The sequence below is a fragment of the Lithobates pipiens genome, unplaced genomic scaffold (assembly GCF_037356315.1).
Source record: "Lithobates pipiens isolate NorthernLeopardFrog02 unplaced genomic scaffold, aLitPip1_a1.2 Scaffold_3, whole genome shotgun sequence".
In the NCBI taxonomy this organism is placed as follows: Eukaryota; Metazoa; Chordata; class Amphibia; order Anura; family Ranidae; genus Lithobates; species Lithobates pipiens.
Genome location: NW_027507790.1, coordinates 140,696,227 through 140,719,710, shown reverse-complemented (window position 1 = coordinate 140,719,710; position 23,484 = coordinate 140,696,227). Strand labels below are relative to the sequence as shown.

Sequence of the window (23,484 nt, the reverse complement as noted above, 5' to 3'; positions counted from 1 at the left end):
ATGTAGCACGAGGCTGTATAGTCTGCAATATTTACATTTTTGTGGAAGCTCCGCTCATCTCCCCCTCCTCTCTGCTGAACCGGCATTGTAAGTGTGGAAGCCCGGCTGTGACTTCACAGCTGGGCACCCACTGCGCGAGCCGCGATGTGCGCCGTGACTGGCCAAGCAATCATCTGGGACCTGTGATGTGTCCCAGATGATTGCCAAGAGGGAGTGGGGAGAGGTGATCTCCCTTCCAGTGCCGCGGTACCCTCTGAAAAGAGGGTACCGTCTCCCTCCCCCCCCCCCAAAAAAATGACATGCCAAATGTGGCATGTCAGGAGGTCACCTCCCTTAAAGCGGAAGTTCCATTTTTGGGTGGAACTCCGCTTTAACGTGAAAAACCTCAAGTCTTTACAACCACTTTAAGCTTTGAAAATGAAAGCTAGAGGCCGATTGGTTGCCATGCCCGGGGCTGCTCCAATATTAGTACATTTCCCTAAAGTAACTTATTATGTCCTTTACATGCATACAAGTATACTGACAAAACCGGTCAGGAGTTTGGGGTAAACATCGACATAGTAATTTGTTATAAACAAGAACTACAATGCAATGTAATTGCACAATATTAATTTCTGACTCGTTAAACTTGATTTTTAGAGACAATGCAACAGATTAGTCTTACCAGTACAGCAGAGCAATACACAAATCAAGGTCTGGTGCAGAATTTACAATACTCATAAGCTGTTTGATGTATACTGTGTTTTGTTTTTATAGGGGTACTCCTAAGCAGTATTTTTGGGGATAGATAGTATGTAATTTGTATTCCTGTAATGGGGATGTTCTCGATTTTCTGACGGATTTTATTCCTTGCTGTTTATTAGTCTGGGTGCTGTGTGACTGAAAGTCTCAATAAAACGAAATCAAATTTATTACCATTGCTGGTTTGGGCTTCATTTGAAGAATCTCTGTGCCGCAGTGCATGACTGGTCTAAGCTGGAGCCTCATATTTTACTGCCTATATTATTGCCATCCATCCCAAATGCCTGTTTTTTTTTACTTACAGACAAATCATTGTACACACACTGACCACTGCATTTAGCTTAAAGGTGTCCTCCACCTACCCAGTTTGGGTATTTTATTTTTCTTGTGTAGAGTTTTATACTGACAAAAATATAAAAAAAAACGTAAACTCCAGTCTCGTCTCTTGCTGCTCCCAGTTGAATGTATCTGATCCTTTACTTCAGCAGGGAACTGTGCTTTTTGTGCACCAAATGACTTTTCAAACCCAGTTATTGCCTTGTAAATGTAGTAGTCACATTCGCTGCACATCATTGTGCAGTACATAGCCGGTGCAGAGCAGAACTGTGGGAGGGACCCAGCAGACTCCACCCACTATAGGCTACAGGAGGGTGCGGAGACACGACCAGTCACCCTGCATAAGGTAAAGTGGGCTTTAATGCTGCCATTTTTCAAAACCGTATCCTGTTTTTTTTAACAAGCAACAATCTGCTGAATAGCAGTCAGAGATTAGGAGTGTGTAGCATTGGTGAGAGGTGTCATTTTTGAAGTAGATGTTAACCCTCACATATTCCCAGTGATGTGAACAGCCTCAGATAATACAGAGATGAAAGCAAATCTTCCTACATAGGTTTTATTTGTTTATCTACAGTCGTCTTTTCCCCTACACCCCTTCAAAAGGGCAGAAAAGTGTTAAAATCTTCATCTGTCAGGAGCACAGAGGAGGGGGTGGAGAGACAGCAGTTAGTGTGTGAGAGCTGATTGGAGGAAAGGCACCCCCCCCCCCCCCACACACACACACACACACACACACACACACACACACACACACACAGCAAAAGAGCTATGTTCTGAATAGACAAGCTGTCTGCTGAGCGCTCTCTCTCTCCAACCCGTCCATCCCTCCCATCCCCCCATAGAATGCATTAAGGTGAAAAACCATGAGGGTTTACAACCCCTTTTAATGCAATCCTTGCATTAACCCTAAAGGGGAAGTTCTGCTTTATATCCTTCTCCCCTCATTCTACTTTTGAGCCTTTTTTGGGGAGTGGGGGTAGCAAGTATCTACTTTTCACAGGTGTCTTCCTCCATTTCTGGTCAGATGTCGTGGCTATTCCATCAGAAAATCTTCCCCCCCCCCCCCCCCCCCCCGCCCGCAACCTTCTGGGACATGCCATAGGTTCCACAAGGCTGCGGGGCCATTCACAGAGCACGGCACGGCTCGCTCTTATACAGTGGGAAACCAGCCAATGTATTGTTAATGGCATCGGAAACACAGTACATTTGATGCATTTACCGCAGTACAATGCAATTTGGTGCAGTGCGTTTTTTAAATGTAGTTCATGCACTATGTTTTGCACAGTCTGGTGCATTTTGCAGCCAAATCAAATGAATTCGTGTGTTCCCGTGTAATCCTGTTGTGAACCGGCCCTGAAAGTTGCAAACATTTATTTGTTGGGATTGTTTATTTTATCGTGTTAAGCTAAAAAAAAACTCTGAGGGTTTAATATTACTTTAAATGCATGAGCAACTGGTTTAATTGTTTGACTTCTGGTTCCCCGGGTGTAAGGACTGTTTGATGGATGTTTAATCACACTTTCTTCTCTGTACACTTTAGCATACACTCAGGTGTGCTAAATGTGTGTTTGTGGAATGATTGCTGAATGCTGGAATGGCTAAGCGCACTGTGAGACTTCTTTTGTTAGGGTTTTTTTCTTTTTTAAATGACCTTTATTATACACAATTTTTGTTAGTGTTTTGTATTGTCTTGCCAATTTCCTTTTCTAAGAATAGCCATTGGTCCGTGTTTTGGTTTCTATTGTGTTTATGGAAGCAGCTGGTGAGCTTGGTCTTCCTCCGGGACTATGTCTGTGTACTCCATCAACAGACCTTTTAAATAGATTAGTGCACCTTGTCCTAATGAACGACTTCTGTACTGGTAATTTACTGGTGGCGAAATATTTAGGACTGTTGTGCACATGAAGGATCTACAATCTTACAGATGCAGTTATTCACAGGAGTATGTTATATTATGTAAAACTTTTATTGCTTATTATATAGTAACTCCTAAAGGCTATATAGCTACAGTTTGATATATTGTTTGTGTAGGCCCATAGGATTGTCCATGAAGGATAAAAGGTCCCTCTGATTCTACAAGCTCCATTATAAAGGCCTCCTTCCATCTAGACTTGTGTTACTTTTTCCATTGTAGCACAATTTTGTAATTTTACATACTTTTTGGCTTGTAATACACCAACATGTATTTTTCTAGTTCTACAGTAATGCCACGTACACACGATTGGGCATTCCGACAACAAAATCCATGTTTTTTTTTTGCGAATGATGTTGGCTCAAACTTGCCTTGCATGCATACGGTCACACAAAGTTGGTCAGAAATTCCGAGCGTCAAGAACACGGTGACGTACAACACGTATGACGAGCCGAAAAAAATTAAGTTCAATAGCCTGTGCGGCTCTTCTGCTGGATTCCGAGCATGCTTGGAACTTTGTGCGTCGGTATTGTGTACACATGGTCGGAATTTCCGACAACAGATTTTGTTGTCGGAAAATTTGAGAACCAGCTCTCAAATTTTGCGTGACGGAAAATCTGATGGATTATTTGTCCGATAGAGCCTACACACAGTGGGAATTTCTGACAACAAGCTCCTATCAAACATTTTCAGTCGGAAAATCCTATTGCGTGTACGGGGCATTAGAGTGGGAAGGATCAGAACTCCTGTTATTACTGTTGTACTGGGCTCTGTTAGAGAGATTTATCCTCATTGCCTATTCTACTGAGGAGTAGGGTGGATTTGATTTAAATCCCAATTTAAACCACTAGTAAAAAGACTTAATTTAAATCATAATTTTTAAAGAGCAACTGTCATCTCTATCCCACAGCGGCTTCTCCTCTGACCTGCTGTTGACTCACCGATGGTCCTATTCAATTTAATGGGACGGCTGGTCATGCGGCAGACGTACAGCAAAGTGAGGGACGTGGCAGCAGCAGGTGAGAGGATGCCTGCTAACGGGCACTGCACTGAAATGGCAGGTGCTCTTTAAATGTAAGGACTTATTCTTGCTGGTAGTTAAGCCTCATACACACTATAGGACTTTGTACAAACTTTCCCTTGGATTTTTGTACAAAGGGCGTCGGCCCTGAACTTGTATTGCATACACACGGCAGGACTTTTTCAGCCAACTTTCACCAGATCACGTGGTTTTTCTGCTCTTTACCGCCACCTTTGGTCAACCTCTGTATTGTTGTCTGATCTTTTGGTTCTGAGCATGCCTGTTTGTACTTTGTACAAAAGTCCTATGATTTTCCATACACACGATCAGACTTTGCTCCATCTGACTTTTGTTGCCAGAAAGTTTGTCCGTTCGCACAGCCAACAAAAGTCTGATGAAAACCAAAAAAGTTTGTCCGATGGAGCGTACACACGGTCGGATGTTGCTCCAAACCAGCTAATTTGCATGTTTGTTGTCAAAAAGTCTGATCGTGTGTATGGGCCTTTTAGAATCTTTAATATTTGCAAACAAAATTAAGGTTTCCCATTTAGAATAATAAGCTGTTGGGTTAGTAAAACAGCGATATCGGAACCGATTTAGTCATACCGTTTGTAGTGTACAGATTTGTAAAACAATGGGATAAAGGAATATTCCTGAACTTTGTTTAATCTCATGGTTACTGTGAAATTGTGTGAATGCATCAATGCATGTTATCTCAGCTTGCAGAACTTGAATTAATTTAATGAGTTTACCAAAAATGTAAATATTGCGGAATATATAGCCTCATGCTACATAACTAAGCTTCATTTCATGCTGAATAAACTAAATGATGTATTTTGTATCTTAAATAGAAAATATCTTTAGATAGATTTTTACTCCAAAATCATTTTATTAAAATTTGATAGAATTAAGAAAAAATAAAATCAATGATTTGTATTCACCCTGGTAATTTTCAATAAAAGCCTTCGACACTTATGAAATGCTTGTATTTATACTTCAGTAACATCTGAAAAATATTTAAAACACTGAAGCAGTAGACTGTGTCCTTTGTGCTTATTGAGGAGTAGATTTAAATTATAATTTTTTTGCCTGGAGTTTAACATTCGATTTTTTTTTTTTTATCCACCCTGAGTGAGTGTAAATCTCTCTAACAGAGCCCTGTATAAGAATATAACCCCAACAGAGGTTATGACCCTTCTCCATTCTATCGAAAACGAAGAAAATTGTTTTGGCTGGACTTTGTAGCTTTAGTGCGCTAACATATCTTAAAGCGGGAGTCCGCCGGGACTCCGCGTTTTTTTTTTTTTTTTTAAAGCCAGCAGCTACAAATACTGCAGCTGCTGACTTTTAAAATAGTGACACTTACCTGTCCAGCGCGCCCGCGATGTCGGCACCCGAAGCCGATCTCTAGATCGTCACTCGGGTGCTGCCGCCGCCATCTTGGGTATGGGAATCAGGAAATGGAGCCTTTCGGCTTCATTTCCCAGTTCCCTACTGCGCATGCGCGAGTCGCGCTGAGCAATAAGGACGGTCCCCGCTGCCTCTGGGATCTGTGTGTTTCCCAGCAGGCAGCGGGGCACTTGCGGAAGGGGGCGGGCACTTGCGGAAAGGGGCGTAATCTACGCCCCTTTCCGCAGAGAGCTATCCCGGAAGTGGGTGCAGTTACCTGGATTATCCGGATTCGGTTGAGCGGAAGGTCCATTTTAGGGTGGACCTCTGCTTTAAATGAAGTATGTCCCACCATGTTGTGTAGGGAGCCGGTGATCCTGTAGAAATCATCTGTGCAGGGATGCCCCGTCCTCTTCCTGCTTCTAATACTTTTGTTCTTCGGGGGTCTAAAGCTTTGAGTCTTCTGGGAAGCTGCTAGGGACAAGTTGCCCCCTTCTCCATTGATTAGAAAATGTTCTTTCATTGCTTTCACTGCCTGTAAGACGATTTGTGAATGGAGAGAGGATTCTTTAATTTATCAGACTCTCCTCCATTCAGATCAAGTTACAGGCAGTTGAAAGTAATGGAAGAATGTTTCTCATGGGAGGAAGGAGACAGGTTCTCATCAGGAACATTTTTTTTTTTCATTAGCTTCACGGAAGACCCCAAGTTATTAACCCCCCACAGCACCAGGTTCAGTTCAGCAGCAGGAAGAGGACGGGGCATGTCTGCATAGAAGATTTCTCCAGAACCCAGCTGCCTGTAAAATGTGGGACATAGTTCTTTGAAGGTGATTTCGCTCACTAAAGCTCCTAATTTCTGATTGTCTGCTGAAAACAACTTTTCTTGAACAAATTGTCAGCCTCACCAGTTGCCTTTTGGTAAACTACCACTCCCATTGTCTTATGCATAGCAAAGGGACACATTTACTTGTAGCCCTATTTAAGAATAGACTATTTTGGGAGAACACAGGACAACTTAGAATTTATGACAAAATCAACAGGTATTTTTTTCACCTGTAAAACTGATATACCTATGCATTCAATTGTAATTGGTTGCCACCATCTGTCTAAGAAATTGCAGGTTTAATAGTTTTACACTGTATGTGATGATGTTGAGAGACCACAGCCGGGATCTTTGGGTAGAGGAGAACTATGCGGAACAAAAGGATAGGGTCAGTTATTCACCTGAGCCTACAGAATAAACAAGCATTTAGTCCAGTGCAGTGTTAATTTTGGCAGCAAATTTCGATTTAGTTTCTTATGCTGCATACACACGAATGGAATTCTCGTCGGAAGAAGCTCTGATGGTTTTCCCGACGGAATTTAGCTCAAGCTGTCTTGCCTACCCACGGTCACACCAAATTCCGATTGCTTAAAACGTGGTTACGTACAACACGTACGACGGGACTAGCAAAGAAGTTCAATAGCCAGTAGCCAATAGCTTCTGTCTCGTAGTTGAATCTGAGCATGCGTTTATTTTGCCATGTCGCCATTGCATACACACGATCGGAATTTCCTATAGAAAGTTTTTCCGTCAGTAAAATTGAAAACATGCTATCAATTTTTGGCTGGCGGAAATTCGGACAGCTAAATCCCGATGGAGCATACACACGGCCGCATTTTCCGATGAAAAGCTCTCATCTGTCTTTTTCTGGCCGGAATTCCGATCGTGTGCACACATCATTAGTCTTAGTACTAAAATGGCATTTTAGTTTTTGTCCTATTTTAGTCTTCTGCAATTGTTTTAGTCGTATTTAGTCAACTAAATCTCCAGTACATTTTAGTAGACTAAAACTAATTTTAGTCGTCTGAAATTGAATGGGTGTAATTAAATTTTAATGCATTAGTTAACATCTCTCTACAATTTCCAAACTTGTATACTGCTGGAGTGAAAAACCTCATATGTTTAAGTTATTGAGGTATGAACATGCACTAAAGGCCGGTGTTAATTTTGAAGTCAAATTTCAATTTAGTTTTAGTCTCAGACTTTTGACTAAAATGCCATTTTAATTTTAGTCCCATTTTAGTTTTAGTTGTATTTTTGTTTTTAGTCGTATTTTAGTCGCCTAAAAGAATATTTTTTTAGTCAACTAAAATGGTTAGTCATTTTAGTTGATGAAATGAACACTGGTCCAGTGAGCTTCTATATTTATGTAGTGATCTGCCTATGGAGCACTGATCTCCCAAGTAGTGTCAGTCCTCCCTGAATACTCTCCTATTGGACTACAGGGAACAGCTCTCCCTTTTCTCATTCTCATTTCCATAACATCGCACTGGTGGGACCCAGAGAGCAAAAAAAAAAAAGGGGGTGGGGGGGAACCCCTGATAGGGACTTAGATTTAAACTGTTATCTGCTCTACTCAAAACAAAAAAAATGCCTTCAGATATACTTTAATCAGCTCCTGGAAAGGGAAAGTCACCTACAGAGCTTTAGTATTTATCCTTGTAATTAAATAATGTTAAATTAGTGATCGATAAACGCCTTCTTTTAACAAGTGAAAGTAAATAAAATTAAAATATAGGATGAGCTGACAGAATTTTTCTCCCTAGTGGTTGGTGGTTTCCCATTACGTTTGTTGCTCAGGTCTGTATAAAATCGCACATGTCGGTCTAGATAATATATAATTATACTGTTCGGTGACCAGAGGGTAGTAAAATAATGATTTTGCAATCTGCATGGCACTTCTCTCACTTCAAAGAAGCAGCAGAACTGTTCATTTTCATCTCTTCTACATTACAAATATTCTTTTCTCACATTCCATACCCTTCAATTGAACTCAGCGCTCTGCCAACATTGCAGTGACGTTACTTTAGGAGGGAGTTGTGTTCACATCCTGTAAGATTTTCTTTCTCTGTACACATTTAAAATGGGCATTGCTACCATTATTAACAAGGTTTCTATTTCATTATTATTTTTATTATACAGTATTTATATAGCGCCAACAGTTTACACAGCGTTTTACAATATAAAAGGGAAACGATACAGTTATAATACAATAAAATACAAGAGGATTAAGAGGGCCCTGCTCAGAAGAGCTTTCAATCTAATGGGGTGAATGAAAATGTAAAACAATGCTTAATGCTAAATCTCAATGGAGCAAACAGTAGGAATTTTATTTTCTGGACTTTAATCTGGTCAGTGTGAAGAGGTTGCCTGGACTGAGGATGGGGTGAATAAAGGTTAGGTTTCCCTTCTTTGGACAATGGCTAATTCTTCAATGTATATTTAAGGGGCCACCAGACATAACAGTTTAAATCTGGTCATACAGTGATTGAAATTCAGTTGTTCCAGTAGTTCCTGGCTCAGTTATGATCAGCGTGTGTGCTCCCCCACTCAACAGAAGTCGATTGTTTAATCAATATCTGTCAAAGGGACATGTTGGACAATGTTCTGTTGATCAACGGTTGCAGCGACTTATCAGGTTATTCTGACAGTAGTAGGTCTTGTCAGAATACAATGTCTCGGCATTGGGGCATTCCTCCATCCACCTTAGTACTCTCTGGCTGAAAAAAAAAAAAAAAAAAATATATATATATATATATATATATATATATATAATATGGGAGTATGGCTGGCTTAAATATCGGAAACAAGCATACAAGCATATCACGTTGTGCCTTTCCAATTCAATTTGAAATGTATTAAATGCTACACTTTGGGAACTCCTAAACAGATCAGGGTACCTGAGCAAGCTTGTGTGGATCATTTTGGCCACTCAGATTGTAGCTGGTCTATTTATGATCAGTCCAAGTGAAGGTTTTAGACTGTCCATCAGACCATAAAAACATTGCATACAGTATATGACCATGTTGACCATATACCTTGTATTCGTATAGAGCAACTTTGCATCAAATTGTTAGATATCTTGCAGCTGTTACATTAACTTTCTGCAATTTTCCTTTTGCAACCTTAAATGATAAGCTCATTATATATCTCTTCCAGGAAGAGTTGAATTTTGCAACAACTGTACCTTCTAGCATGTGCAGTAGATTGCAGTAGATATTGGACAATTGTGGATCCCCATCATTTGGGCAACATGAACTACAACTCATTACTTTAATAATATTGCGTAAGATGACTGGAAGACCAGAAATAGTATGGGGCTTGAGTGTCGGCCCCAAATTATCAATAAGGAATAGGCTAATGATCTAATGTTCAGAACGAGCAGGACCCGGAATACGATTGTAACCATAACTGGCTACCTTATGCCCACCTGAACACACTCCACTGAGGAGATTAGTCAGGTGTGTTACTAGTTGACAACATGCACACAGGTTACTAATAAATAAGTGAAGAGGACATGCTGGGTTCTCAGTATACAGAGGTATGGGCACAATGTGTTACATGGCTGCAGACATTAGTCTGGGGAAGCATGCTGCTGGACTCCATGAGCAAAAGTGTGCCCATTCTCGGTGAGGTGGGGTCAGGAGGATGAATAATGTCTACCACCCGCTTTAATTGCCTCTGTACTATATACATGACTGTGTTACGTATACTCTCCAAAATTATGTATAAGTGTCTGCGTGTTATTTTAGATACAGATTAGAATATTCTTCTATTGGCCATGTTAGAAAGTGTGCCTGTTCTAGAACTACAAACCCCCCCCCCCCCAAAAAAAAATTAAAACAAAACTATAGATTCCCCTTTATAGCTGTTCACATTAAGGTGCAAATTAAGGCCTTGTTCGCACGTGTGTCAATAGCATGTGTTTATGTGGCATTTAGTCTGCATTTTTTAAAGCCTCATAAGGGCCCGTCAACATATGCCATGATTATTACAGTGGGCATCACACAGTGCTGTTCACACAGGAGTGATGGTGTAGTGTTGTGTTTTGTTAAAAAATTAGGCAGCATGTTGCTTTGAGCCTCGGTCAGTGATGGCGAACCTTGGCACCCCACATGTTTTCTCATGATGCTCCACTACACTGCAGAGTACCAGAGCACCATGGGAAATGTAGTTCAAAAACATCTGGGGTGCCAAGGGTCGCCATCACTGGCCTAGGTTTACACTGTGAACTGCATGCAAATTGCACCGCATTCCTGTGGAAATCACACATGTTGTTCTGTGCGGTGCTATTTGGGCCCATTCATTTTGGAGGTGCAGGCAGTGTTTTTTGCGCACTAGAACTGGATCACATGGGTGTTTATACCCATGCGGTCTGGTTCAGGCAAACGCACTGCAATTGCGACCTGCTTTTGGGGTGTTGCCTTTCCATGACACCCGCAGCAGATTGCAAAACACGAGTGCGAGAGCTGCACGATTAATGGTCAAAAAAAAAATCACAATCTCAATTCAACTCCCCCTGGCAAATTTTATCACAACATTGCTCAGCGCTGAGAGATAAAAATAAACCTATCATTTGGTTCTTTGAGATCAAAGGGAAGAACTTTGGCCTGTAAATGAGGTCAGTTTAACCACTTAAAGACTAAGCCTTTTTCTGACACTTGTTGCTTACAAGTTCAAATCTTTTTTTTTTTTTGCTAGAAAATTACTTAGAACTCCCAAACATAATAAATATATATATATATATATATATATATATATATATATATATATATATATATATATATATATATATATATATATATATATATATATATATATATATATATAAGCAGAGACCCTAGAGAATAAAATGGTGGTCATTTCAATAGTTTGTCACACTGTATTTGCGCAGCGGGCTTTCAAATGAAATTTTTTGGAAAAAAATACACTTCAATGAATTAAGAAAAAAAATTAAACCGTAAAGTTAGCCCAATTTATTTGTATAATGTGAAAGATGATGATAGGCCGAAAATTGTGATCTTCTAAGCAAAACAATTTGTGATTATCATTTTATCCAGGATTGTGCAGCTCTACTATACAGTGAAGGAAATACACAGGGATCTCTGTGTTTTCTGCACCGCGTTAGTGTGAATCGGGGGTCATAAGGCATTGAGACTTGTCAACCGCTTCCATTGATTTCAGTAGTAATGTTCTAATACCCACCCCTTAAAAGCATGAGCATTTATGGCATGTTAGTGAAGCATTAGCTGGACATCGGGGGAGAGACCATGGAGGCCCGGGTATCCCATAATGCACTGGGAAAAAATGGAGAACTGGGACTGGGCGGCTCCAGTCACTTCCTCTTTGTACTGAACAGCTGTGTGGTACCATCATTTGCTTCTGTGTGTGGATAAAATTATCAAGCCAGCAATACTGGCAGCGCCAGACAGGAGCAGAGGCATTGAGCATTATTGCCAGTAGCACAGCTTTTTGTTTGAGGAAAGTTTAGCTGGACTAAGCCAAACATCAAGTAGATCAAAGTATATGAATGCATCTGGCAGAGAAGTCACAAAAATGTCTGCTCTAAACACCACCACCTAAAGCCTGGTCCTCCAGCCTCTTGAGATGGGTTACATGTTTCATTGTGGTGCTAACAAGGGATGGGAGAGCCAATCCCTTGGGAGAGCCAAACTGACATCCTGTCTCCTAGGCAAGAATTGTGGGAGAGGTTATATGTTAAAGTACCCACTCTCCGAGAGAAAGTTTGGAAATTAAACTGGTTAGGGGCTTGGGGTGAGGTGGGGGGCGTTTGTGTGTGAAGGTCTGCTTTTAACTCTTTGTACTTTTTGCTTCGATCATGTTGGCATTCAGATCAGTTGTTGAACATAAAAGTTGAATTTGCCAGTCTGATTTTGGAAATTTATATATTTGTTCCTTTTTTCGCAGTGGACTTCAAACCTCATGCCAGTATGGATACTGCACATCACATGCTTCTGTTTGGATGTGGTTCACCCTCTTCTACTGAAGAATACTGGTATGTTTATTCTTATGTTATACACTCTATTTCAAATGTTTATTGTAAAACAGAAAATAGAAATAAGATATGAATGAATATGAATACTGTGAGACCCCTTTCACAGTTTTCAGGCAGTTTTCAGGTGCTTTAGCGCTAGAAATGGCCTTTAAAAACCATCTGAAAACCATCTCCTATTCTTTGCCGTGAGTTGCTTTCACACTGGGGCGGTGCGCTTGCGGGATGTTATAAAAAGTCCTGCAAGCGGCACCTTTGGGGCGGGTTGGGAGCGCTGTAAATAGCGCTCCCAAAACCCCATTGCAATGAATGGGCAGTAGAGGCTTCCATAGCAATTTGAAAGCACCGCAAAACATGAATTGTTCCCTTTTTTTTTTTTGGGATAAAATCTGTCCCAGCTAGCAGCTTAAAAGCGCCACTAAAGCACGGCAAAAACGACCACCACTTTAGTGCTGTTCTAGCGGGGCTGTAGTGTGAAAGACTGAGATTGAGCGATAGTGATTCGTGGGGAAATCCGTCATCAAACACTGAAAGTAATGACTGCGTCAATTCTGCAACTCAGCATATGTCGGTGTTTTTGATTTGATTACATTATTGAATAATTTTTGTTATATTATTATTTGTTATAATTATTTATAGTTATTTATTATGAGATAATAAATATATATATATATATATATATATATATATATATATATATATATATATATATATATATATATATATATATTTAATTGTATATGTGTTATAATTTATAATTTCAAATTTTATCATACCCGGGGTGTCTATTAGACTCTTGTTTGGACAGATTTAAGTGAATTATTTCTAAGAATTACAGGCCTACAATATAAAACGCCAAATAATGGTACCGCTTTCAGCACCTAAAATTTGAAATAATCATACCGCCAGGGAAGTTAACCACTTCAACCCGGAAGATTTTACCCCTTTCCTGACCAGAGCGCTTTTTACAATTTGGCACTGTGTTGCTTTAACTGACAATTGCGTGGTCATGCAATGCTGTACCCAAACGAAATGTCCTTTTTTTTTTTTTTTTTTCTTCCCCACAAATCCTTTTAGTGGTATTTGATCCCCTCTGCGGTTTTTATTTTTTGTGCTATAAAAAGAGCGATGATTTTGAAACTATAATAAATATCCCCCAAATTAAAAATAAAATTAAAAATCTTCATCAGTTTAAGCTAATATATATTCTACATTTTGTGGGGGGAAAAAAAATCTCAATAGCCCTATATTGATTGATTTCCACAAAAGTTATAGCATCTACAAACTATGGGAAAGGATTATGGCTTTTTTATTTTTGGTATTGCGACTGGGCAGATCGGACACGTGACACATTTTTTGGGACGATTGAAATTTATACAACGATCAGTGTTTTTACAGCTACTAGCTTCAAGCAGAAAATTGCTTAAGCCTAAAACTGATCTGAAAACAGTATGAATTACTTTTTTTTTTTTCCCAGTAAGAGCTGGTTTACACTTTCTTCAAAACATGGCTTCAGACGCTTTGTTAAAGCTCTCTGAATGCCAGTCAAAGCCCCTGTCACTAAATAAAATGGTTAGCTTACAGTCCTGTTTACACCTTGCGTTTGCTTTGCTTCGTCTTCACTTCAAAAATTATACCCCATGTCGCTTTAGTGGTGCTTCAGAGCGTCTTCAAAGCCTCCCTAGAACTCTACGACAAAGCTCGCTTGAAGCACCTGCAGCTTTTGAGTGGCTTTAATTAAGCTTTGCTTTGGAGAAATTGCAGGTATGACACACACACACACACACACACACACACACACACACACACACACACACACACAACATCTACCAAGCTTCAAAAGAGCACCACCGACGATTCATTGATGCATTAAAAACACATCATAAAAGCATGTTGAAGCAGTAGGAGCTTTTAATGTGTGAAGCCAAAGCAAGTCGAAATGAGCCCTAGAGGTGTTTAGCATTAAATGTATGAAAATAATTATTGCATGCTGTAATTGGAAAATACCTGTGGGATAGAAGAAAGAGCAGGGTCCAGTTTCACTACAAAACCTGTCATGTTAAATTTTACTTTGCTTAGACCGAGGTGTGATGGCAGGTTTTTTCAGATGCAGAGCAAGTACAGCCAAAAGATTAGATGCCTATAACAGGCATGCTATCTAAATGCATTCTGTAGTGGTATCAATCCGCATGCCAGAATGAACATTGCATTCTTATTTAGAAACCTAGAGGGCCCCAGCCACCTCCCTGAAGAGGGATCTGCAGTGAATTGCTTTTCAGAGAGCTTTTGACAGGAGGTAAGAAGGCAACATGTTACCTTAAAACACTGCCTGTTTTAAGCTTGAAAATGCTACCCCACTGCACTGCCACTGCAGCAGGTGGTTGTGGCACAACCCCATTAACATGTACTGCCCTGATTGAAGAATCATGGCCATTGCATGTGGTGTATAGTACCTACTCAGCTGCCTGCTTTTACGGCTCCCTAGTTGTGTAAGTATAACTGAAAGGCAAAGTTATTTTTTGTTATTTTATTTATTTTATTGTACAGTAGATACAGAGGAGAAGGATCAGGATACCTCTCAGGCTGCCATTGTTGGCTGTATTCCTGTTAGGAAGATTCACCCTCTTTGTCCTGGTGACACCAAAAGGGAAAGAAAATCCCAAATTCTTAGTAGCAATCAAACAGGACTAGAGGGGGAACTCTTCCAATGGGGACCCTGGTGACTACCAGGAATTTTGTCTCGCTTCTAAGCAATTTTTTCACACTTTCCTGTTGTGGTTATCTCCCCCAGTGGAACACAAATGGGGGGGGGGGGGCGGGAGACAAATCCTGGCAGGGGTTACAACCCTGTCTTACTATATTCAATATAAAAAAAAATAGTCTTGCCTTCAGTTCTACTTTAATTTCTTCTTTTTTTTTTTCCTTTTACTATACTGTGTATTCAGATCTTTAAAATATCAGTTTTAAAAGAAATGACACACACTTGGGGGTGTTGTGCCTAGAGGGCAGTTAGAACAGTAGGACACATAATGGCAGTTATTGGGACCAAACAGCGAAGTACACAACTGCGACATATAAAATTGAATGCAAAAATATTTATGATCCTATTTAGACTGCATACCCATCATGGTGACATTGTTTTTCCAAGCATTAGTAAAGAATACTATTACATCACTACCTTGCCTCTTCATGCTGATTACAGAGTGAATAACCGCACGCTGATGAGGTGATTGCTGTATTCACCCCTGCAGTTAACATGTGTCATGCCTACCCCTAGTGTTGGTGGTCAGGCACTATAGCCTGCTGTGTATTCTTCACCTATAGCAGCCCCCTTTCCCATAAGGAAAGAAGCCCTACCAGTGTTCAGTTGCCTCCAGGTCATATACACAGTACTATAGTGCCTGGCTACCATGCCAGGACAGGCGCAAGTGAAGCACAGTAAACAGGTACTTGCGGTTGGCAGCTGGTTGGATATTGGCCTAATGGCAGTCCAGGTTTGAGTCAGGCAATGTCAAGGGAGTAGTCCTGGTCAAATCCATGATCCAAAGGCAGGCAGAGTTCAGAGAATAGCTCATAGTTCAATCTGCGGTTGATCACAAGGAAACCAAACTAGCAGGCAAGATGGGAATCGGGTACAGGTCAAGGCACGTGAATAAGGCAGATAAATGGGAGCTTGAAGCATGTGTTGTAAACCCTATCACAAGCATGACACGAAGGCTTAAAACAAGTTTTTCCCCCACTCAGTGGCTGTGTCTACATCAGTCACCCTGCAGGTGGACAGCCTGATAGGTAGCATGCAGCTCAGCCAAAATCAGGATGCTGGAGCAAGACCAGCAGTTGTCATAAAACAGAAGTGTTACACGCTCCTGACAGCATGTTCCAGTGATCTAGAGACTGATTTCAGCGGGTGACTATACGAAGCTGATAACAAATTCAGGTACATATATCAGCCATAATTAAAATTCATCTAACGATCTAATTAATGAATACATCATTCCATTAATTAGGGTTTTTTTTCCTTCTGGATTTAGGCCATATATGGATTTAACATCTACATACGGAAAAGCTTTCACAGTAAGAGCTGTGAAGACGAGGAATAGACTCCCTCAAGAACCACCTCTGGCCAGCTCAATATAGTGTTTAAAACAAAAAAAGAGCTAGATAAATTCCCAAATCACTAAATATAAGTGGATAGTGACATTTATAGGTAATAACCCCAGAGATTGTTGAGTCAGGGAGTATCCAATTGACCCCCCTGCTGGAGCAAATCAAATCGTGTTTTTATAAGGTCCCCCCCCCCTTCCTCTAGATCAGCTAGTTGTAGATGATAGTGTATATGGAAGTTCTATTAAAGTGGAGTTCCTCCTGGGTTAAAAAATAAAAATAAAATTCAAAGTCAGTAGCTACAAATACTGTAGCTGCTGACTTTTAATATATGGACACTTACCTTTCCAGGGTGCCCGCGATATGGGCACCCCAAGCCAACTCGTCCATCTCCTGGTGCAGTTGCCGGCATCCTTACTAAGAGAAACAGGAAGTGAACAGCCTGTCTCCTACTGCACATGCGCGAGAGGTGCTGCGCTTTCTCAATGGTCCCTGCTTTCTTCTGGGACCTGTGTGTCTCCCAGAAGGCAGCGGGGGGGGGGGGGGGGGTGACAAGGAGAAGGACATTGCGTAGGTCACCGCACAAGATTGCAGTGATCTTCTCCCGGAGGTAGGACCAGATTCCTGGTTTTGACAAGTATCCGCTCCCCCCTGAAAGGTGCTAAATGTGGAATCGGAGAGGGGGAGGAATCTGATCCATGGAATTTGCATTTCTAGGTGGAACTCCGCTTTAACTATATAGACTTGTGTCATTTTTCAACCTAATTATGTTGGCATACAGTATATAGCTGCGATTTAAAGAGAAGAATAAATATTGAGCATTTGGCAATTATTTTTGAAGTTGCTAATTTGCCCAAAAACTTAAGGTATGAAGGTTCCCAAGGGTTGATATCTTCAAGTACATAGGTTCTGCTGGTAACATAAATAAATCTGTACACTTATATACTTTATAAACCATAAGTAGCCTCAGCTTTTTAAGGTATGGTCAAAAAAAATCTGTGAAGTGAATCGGAAGGATACAACAAGGATAGGATGTAAACCAACTAAAGATTTTTACTATTCCTACTATAAGATAGAGAGCTTAAGCAAAATGTTCTCTTCCCTGGATTGGGAATTGTCGAAGGATGAAAGGTTGTATAATTAATAATTTTTTTTTTTTTATCAGCTAAAGATCAAGTGTTATGTACTGTGTACTTTATTTAGATATGGTGTATATTGGAAGGTTTATCCAGGGTTAGTGGATCCCTGCCATGTGCTATTATGTGTAAAGCATTGCTTGAACAGAGGATCTAAGCTTTCAGTCATTCCCCAGTACCTAATCTCTCCAGAAGATTGGCCATATAATTCCATGCATGCTGCCAAAAGCCTTTTCTTTTTCTCAAGATGAGCATGACCTGGACATGGTTGCAACGTACACTGTATTGAATGTTGTGTTTTTTGTTTTGTTTTTAATAGCTTTATGTTCTTGATCCCAATTGTTTACCAGGTACCTATCATGACAGAAGCTGAGACTCTTTACCAAGGATTTTGTTGTATACAGTAGCTTGACAACTGCTGTTGACAGTGAAACTAGTTAGTGACTAACACAGTATTTTGGGTCCTTACTCTTTATAGTGTATGCCACAAGTGCTTGCGATGGCTGTTACCTTTGCATGAAAGTAAATGCTGACGTGTGGGGATTACTGGGAAAATACCAAGGTGTTGAGGCAGACGTTTGCAAAAATGGATGCCTGAATTTGCATTCAGTTTTGGTAGACTTTGAGTAGTTAATTCTGGCAAGATATTACAAAATAAAAGGACTTGTGCACTTTTGTACATTAAAAACGTTTTTTTTATTCAGATGTTAATAACATCAAGGAATTGACCTTACAAAATCAGCCAACTTAGTGCAGAATACAAGCATTCAAAATGGAATTAAAGAATACAAGAATTGTAACAGTGGCCCAACAGTCATGATCTAGACACATAGGATCGTAAAGCCTGAGAGAAAATTGTCAACAAGCTAGTGGGTGGATTGAGTTTGTCTTTTAGTTACACAAAGCCCAGGTTTTAATTGTGCAATATTAGAACTTTTCAGCCACCGGTGTCCTAGCAACCAACCAAAGCCATAATCGGTTAATAAGGAGGACATTGGACACCTGTACCTCCACTACCCCCCTCCGTCTGTACTGGCTTCACATTTGTTGAGTGAGGGTGAAGAAAAACACCATTGTGCAAAGGTGTATTTGCTTTGGAAGATTAAGTTACTTCTAACATTGTTCTACGTGTGTGGATATTATTGTGATCTGTTTCATTTTTAACATTTTAGAATGGGGTGCCATGTAATTTTGCAGAATTTTAAAGGGTGCCTTGACCAAACCATTCACACTATATTATACTGAAGAAAAAACAGATAGGGAAAACAGACTATCCAGAAGGCCTGTCAAGGGATTAGTAGTAATATTCACCACCAGTTTCACATTAGTCATGGTAAAATAGCTGTCATAAAATAGAGAAAGTAAGGAGTCAAGAGGGATAGAAGAAAAATGGAGGAAGAAAGAAAAGAAAAAGCCAAGGTAAAAGGTGTATCCTGAAAGTGGGAGGAGTCCTAGGGTGTAGAGGAGAAGCCTACGTGTAGAGGAGAAGAAACTACATGGAACCAGGTGTCGAAGATGGGGGAACATGTATGTATAAATATCGCCCACAGTTCCCAAGTCCATTTAAACATACTGTGCCGATCATTAACAATGCTAACAACCATCTCAATGAATCACTATCCAAGAGATTTTGTGTTTTAGTCATCGAAAGGATACTGAAGGTGTCTTCCATGCTCCTGCTATACTGATTTTATATACCAGTAGGATAAAGTAAACCAAATGTTTCATTGGGTGTGGCCAGCCAAGCGGCAGATCATTAAGCAGTGCGGGGTGGGGTTGTTGTGCAGTAGGGAGCCCCATCAACTTAAGAGCACCCAGAAACACCTTATCCAAAAAGTCTTAAGTTTGGGGCATTCCCACCTAATGTGAAGCATAGAGCTATTGTGCACTTTTTTCATAGGTTTAAAGTACCTGCAGAAAGAGCGGATAACAGCGCTCCAGGTAGGGCTGAAACAATTAATTATGAAAATGGTTAGCTGATTAGTTGACCTACATACAGAATGTACAATTTGTTTACATATCAAAAAATACAGTGCACATTGCCTTAAAACTTATGAGGAGCAATGCCTTGTGGGACCTGTAATCCTGGGCAGGAGAAGGAACTGAGTGATTCTAAAGGCAGAAAATTTATTTTTTACCTTGCTATAGGGGCACTCAGTACTATTCTTTGCATGTTGCTATAGGGGCACTCTGAAGGCAAGAGAACGTAAAATTGCAGTGGGGTACCCCAGAAGAGGAGGATCACGGCTGGTCTAAATCATTACACAGAGCAGGTAAGTATGAGAAGTTTAAAAATCCAACGTTTGCAATCACTTTAAGAGCTCTGTGCAGGAAAGATTACCCAGATAAGCTGGAGGCTGATAGACTGGATGTAATATAAGGCATTACAAATAAATTTAAACAAAAAGTTTACCAATATTGCGCATTATATTTAAAATGATTATATCCATGCAAAAAAAAGAAAAGAAAAAAAAGAAAAAAATCTCAGCCTTTAGTACTACTTTAATATAAAAGATGATTCCCCTCCACCCTTTGTGTAGCTTCATGTCTGTCTCTTAGTTAAAATACTCGGTATATCCGACGTCTGTGGATTATATCTATCTAGATCTACAGATAAATATGCGTGGGAAAATTTTATGTACATTCGATGAATGTAGTTTTCGAAAATGTCACCTGTTTTTAACATTCAATTTTAAAATGTTATGTAAAAGAAAAAACACGCACTGTCAAAAAAATTTGTTTGAGATTTTTTTTTTATTCTGCTTCTTTGAATTTTCCCATCACTGTGGTCAAACGAAAGCCAATTTGATCCCAATAACGATTACAAAATCAAGTGAACGTTCTTAAAAACTAAATTTTTCTAATGAAAAATTTGCCTGAAGATCTGCAAAACAGCGTTTTTAGGTATTTGTACTTTTTTTTATTTTTTTTATTTCTGAGTGATATGTAAAAGATTCAACCTTTAATAGCATATATATCTCTTCTGTCTGTTATTCTTAGATATTTTGTTGCCTAACCATATAGCTGGTTATTTATATTTACCATGCATATTGCATACAGATATTCAAGAATAAATTGTCGTTTTTTGTTTTGTTTTTTTAAATATGAACTAAATTTATACACCAAATATTCTTGAGGTTTTTATTCAATTAATCGAAACAATAATTGGCCAACTAATCGATTATAAAAATAATCGTTCGTGGCAGCCCGAGCTTCAGGTGAGTCTCCTCTGTTCCCACCGCCACTGCACACTAAAGGGTGCTGGTCACAGGAATTCTGGTGTGAAGAAAGTCTAGCTGACTACTTCTAAAGCCTGGTCTCGATTCCATATCGGTTACAAAGGGCTTACCCACCTTACCTGAAAAGTTACACACGATTATGAACTTTGAAATCTGCTTAATAATATGTGAACAAGACTCTAGGTATTGGTGGTGTTGTGCTATTGTATGGCAGATATTGATCACATTTATGTTCTTTCTGATACATTTCAGTAAAAATATTGAACCAGAAGAAAGTCTGGCTGGCCACACTTCCATAAAATCCCCTTTATTGATGTAGAAAACAATCCACAATACACACATAAGGACTATAGCATACATCTAACGTGTTTCGTGCCGTTCTTGACACTTAATCATGTTGTGATTTTTCTATATCAATAAAGGTGATTTTATGGAAGTGCGGCCAGCCAGACTTTCCCCACACTAAGTTTCAAGTACCTACAGCGGCCGTAACATCCAGTCAGATTCATCCTTGAATTGTTCCACCATAAACTAAAATAAAGGAAGGAAAAATCGAATTGGCACCATCATTCTTTAGCGCCTACACTTCACATCTTTGACCATCATTCTTTCTCCGGAGGCTGCACCAATTGACCTTCTTTTGTTATTTTAGTCACTCTGTTTAAGCACATAGATCTGTTTTCCCTCTTGTAATGGTGTTAAGCTGGGATATATCTATTTCAGTGGGTGAAATACAAGTAAGCTTATTGAAGGAGGGCTATGATGAATGTTGGCGCTTTGCATTTGCACTTAGTAAATTTGTTTTTCTGACTTATTATGGCTTGTGTTTATATTCTGTAATGTAAGCTATTGTGTCTCCCCCCGCCCATGTCTAGAGAAGAATCCCTGGAACAGAAGCAAATAATATAATCATATGCATTATTTATTGACATTTGAAATTGCTACTTTAATATGTATGACCTGTATGCAAATGAATGATGTTTACACAGGAAAATTTATCCCACTTAAAGGTTAATACATTAGTAATACTTTGTCTCCATCTCCCTCTCTAGCATCATCACAGATCTTAATTGGGCTATGCCTATATAGTTTTATTAATAGTGTGTGAAGAGCAATGACGTGTTGGATCTGTGAAATCAAGTCATGGATTTCTGCCTGACACTGTGCACCGAATGCAGGCGCTCGCAGCTGCCGGATCATACACTATTCCCTGGGAGATAATTACTGTTTAACCTCTGTGATTAAAGTGATTTTCCGTTCATATGTGTTACGTTGAGCACTTAAGGTGGGAAGCTCATCTTCTGTTTGCTCCTTCAGTGTTCTGCTTGACATGGTTCGACAAAATAGCCCATATTTGTATGTTCTCCAAACAGTTACTGAGAGCCCTAGGGCAACTTACCTGTAACAGACACCAGAAAAGAATAAATCCGCACAATAGCTTGATAAGGGAGACTGTGGGCATGATGGCAACACCTCCCATGCTCAAAGTCCTACATGGGCTGTGATTTGCCCTGCTATTAGAATCGAATTACACCCAGCTTACCAAAGCTCCATGGCCTGCTGTGTGCTCTAGTAACCATCTGTTATGATTAAGCATGTGATGTAAGTGTGAAACACCTTAACAATTGTGCTTTATTGCTTTCCTGACTATGAAGACGTTAAAAGGATTTATTTTTCAGTAGCTCTGTGGTGGTGTGCAGCCAATTCCTTTTTAATTTTGATGCCTGCATTGGCGAGACATGGTGGGCATCCACACTGAACTGCAATTGAATACTCACCTGCGTGGTATAAAACACCCTACTTGGGCACATCTGCTAAAACTTTAGAGATTACAATGTGTTTCTCCCAGATTAAACTTGTTTTTGTTTTGTGGGTTTTTAAAAGTCTAAGTTTAAAATAACATGTAAGTATAAGTGATCCAGAAAACAGGGATGCACAAATCCAAGAAGCCAAATGGTATCATGCAAAAAAAGTTTAATATATTTTACTGTTGAGAATGAAAGCAAATATTTACTAACCATTTTAAGGATCAAATTATTCAATATCCTCTGTGTACTGATTAGTTGATCTTTAAAATGTCTAGTAAAAATTTGCTGCTAGCACTCAAGGATCCATGCAGGTATGTTTATTTTTATTATAGATACTTACATAGTTCCCTCTGTTTACATGGTGCTTTACATATATATTATTTAATATAATATATATAAATTAGTGCTGCGCTTAAAGGCACCTATTTAAATAGGTGAAAAAATTGTGCATATCTGACAAACAAGTAAATGGAAAGTCCATGAAATATTTAACAGTCCCAAAATTAATCACTCTGGTGCATCTAGAGCTTAGTTAAAAGTCCTCAGATGGCATTCAAGGTTAAATATCTTGTCACGTTCTCAGACTTCAAAGGCTCTTGAAAATGGGTTATAGGCAAGTAGAGAAAGTAGATACTCTTACCAGATGGGTTGGACACATCCACCGTATAGTAGTGTGTCTTGCGAGCTTATGGGGGGGCTCCAGCCACTCACCCCAGTGCACCGACCAGATGTTGTTTTCCTCTCAGGGTTCCTTGCGGTATCCAGATGGGGAAGATGAGTAGGGTTTCCGTACCATAAACTACTGTAGAGCTTGGTGCCAGAAGTCTCGTGAGGGTTCACCATAAAAGGGACAAAGCATAAAAAACGCCTCGCATGGTGAAATACAACCAATGATGGTTTATTGAAAAAATTCTGATAGACAGAACTTAAAATATAAAATCACGTGATGCATAAAAATAA

At 39.7% G+C, this 23,484-nt stretch overlaps 1 protein-coding gene across 4 annotated transcripts in view; it reads left to right on the top strand.

Moving 5' to 3' along the window:
- Window positions 1-23,484, top strand: part of PAM (peptidylglycine alpha-amidating monooxygenase) — a 299,102-nt gene that overhangs the window by 105,472 nt on the left and 170,146 nt on the right. For all 4 annotated transcript variants that reach the window (XM_077462333.1, XM_077462332.1, XM_077462330.1 and 1 more), the window contains exon 5: window positions 12,153-12,240. In XM_077462333.1, coding sequence (XP_077318459.1) covers window positions 12,153-12,240 — 88 coding nt within the window. The remainder of the gene's footprint in view (window positions 1-12,152; window positions 12,241-23,484) is intronic.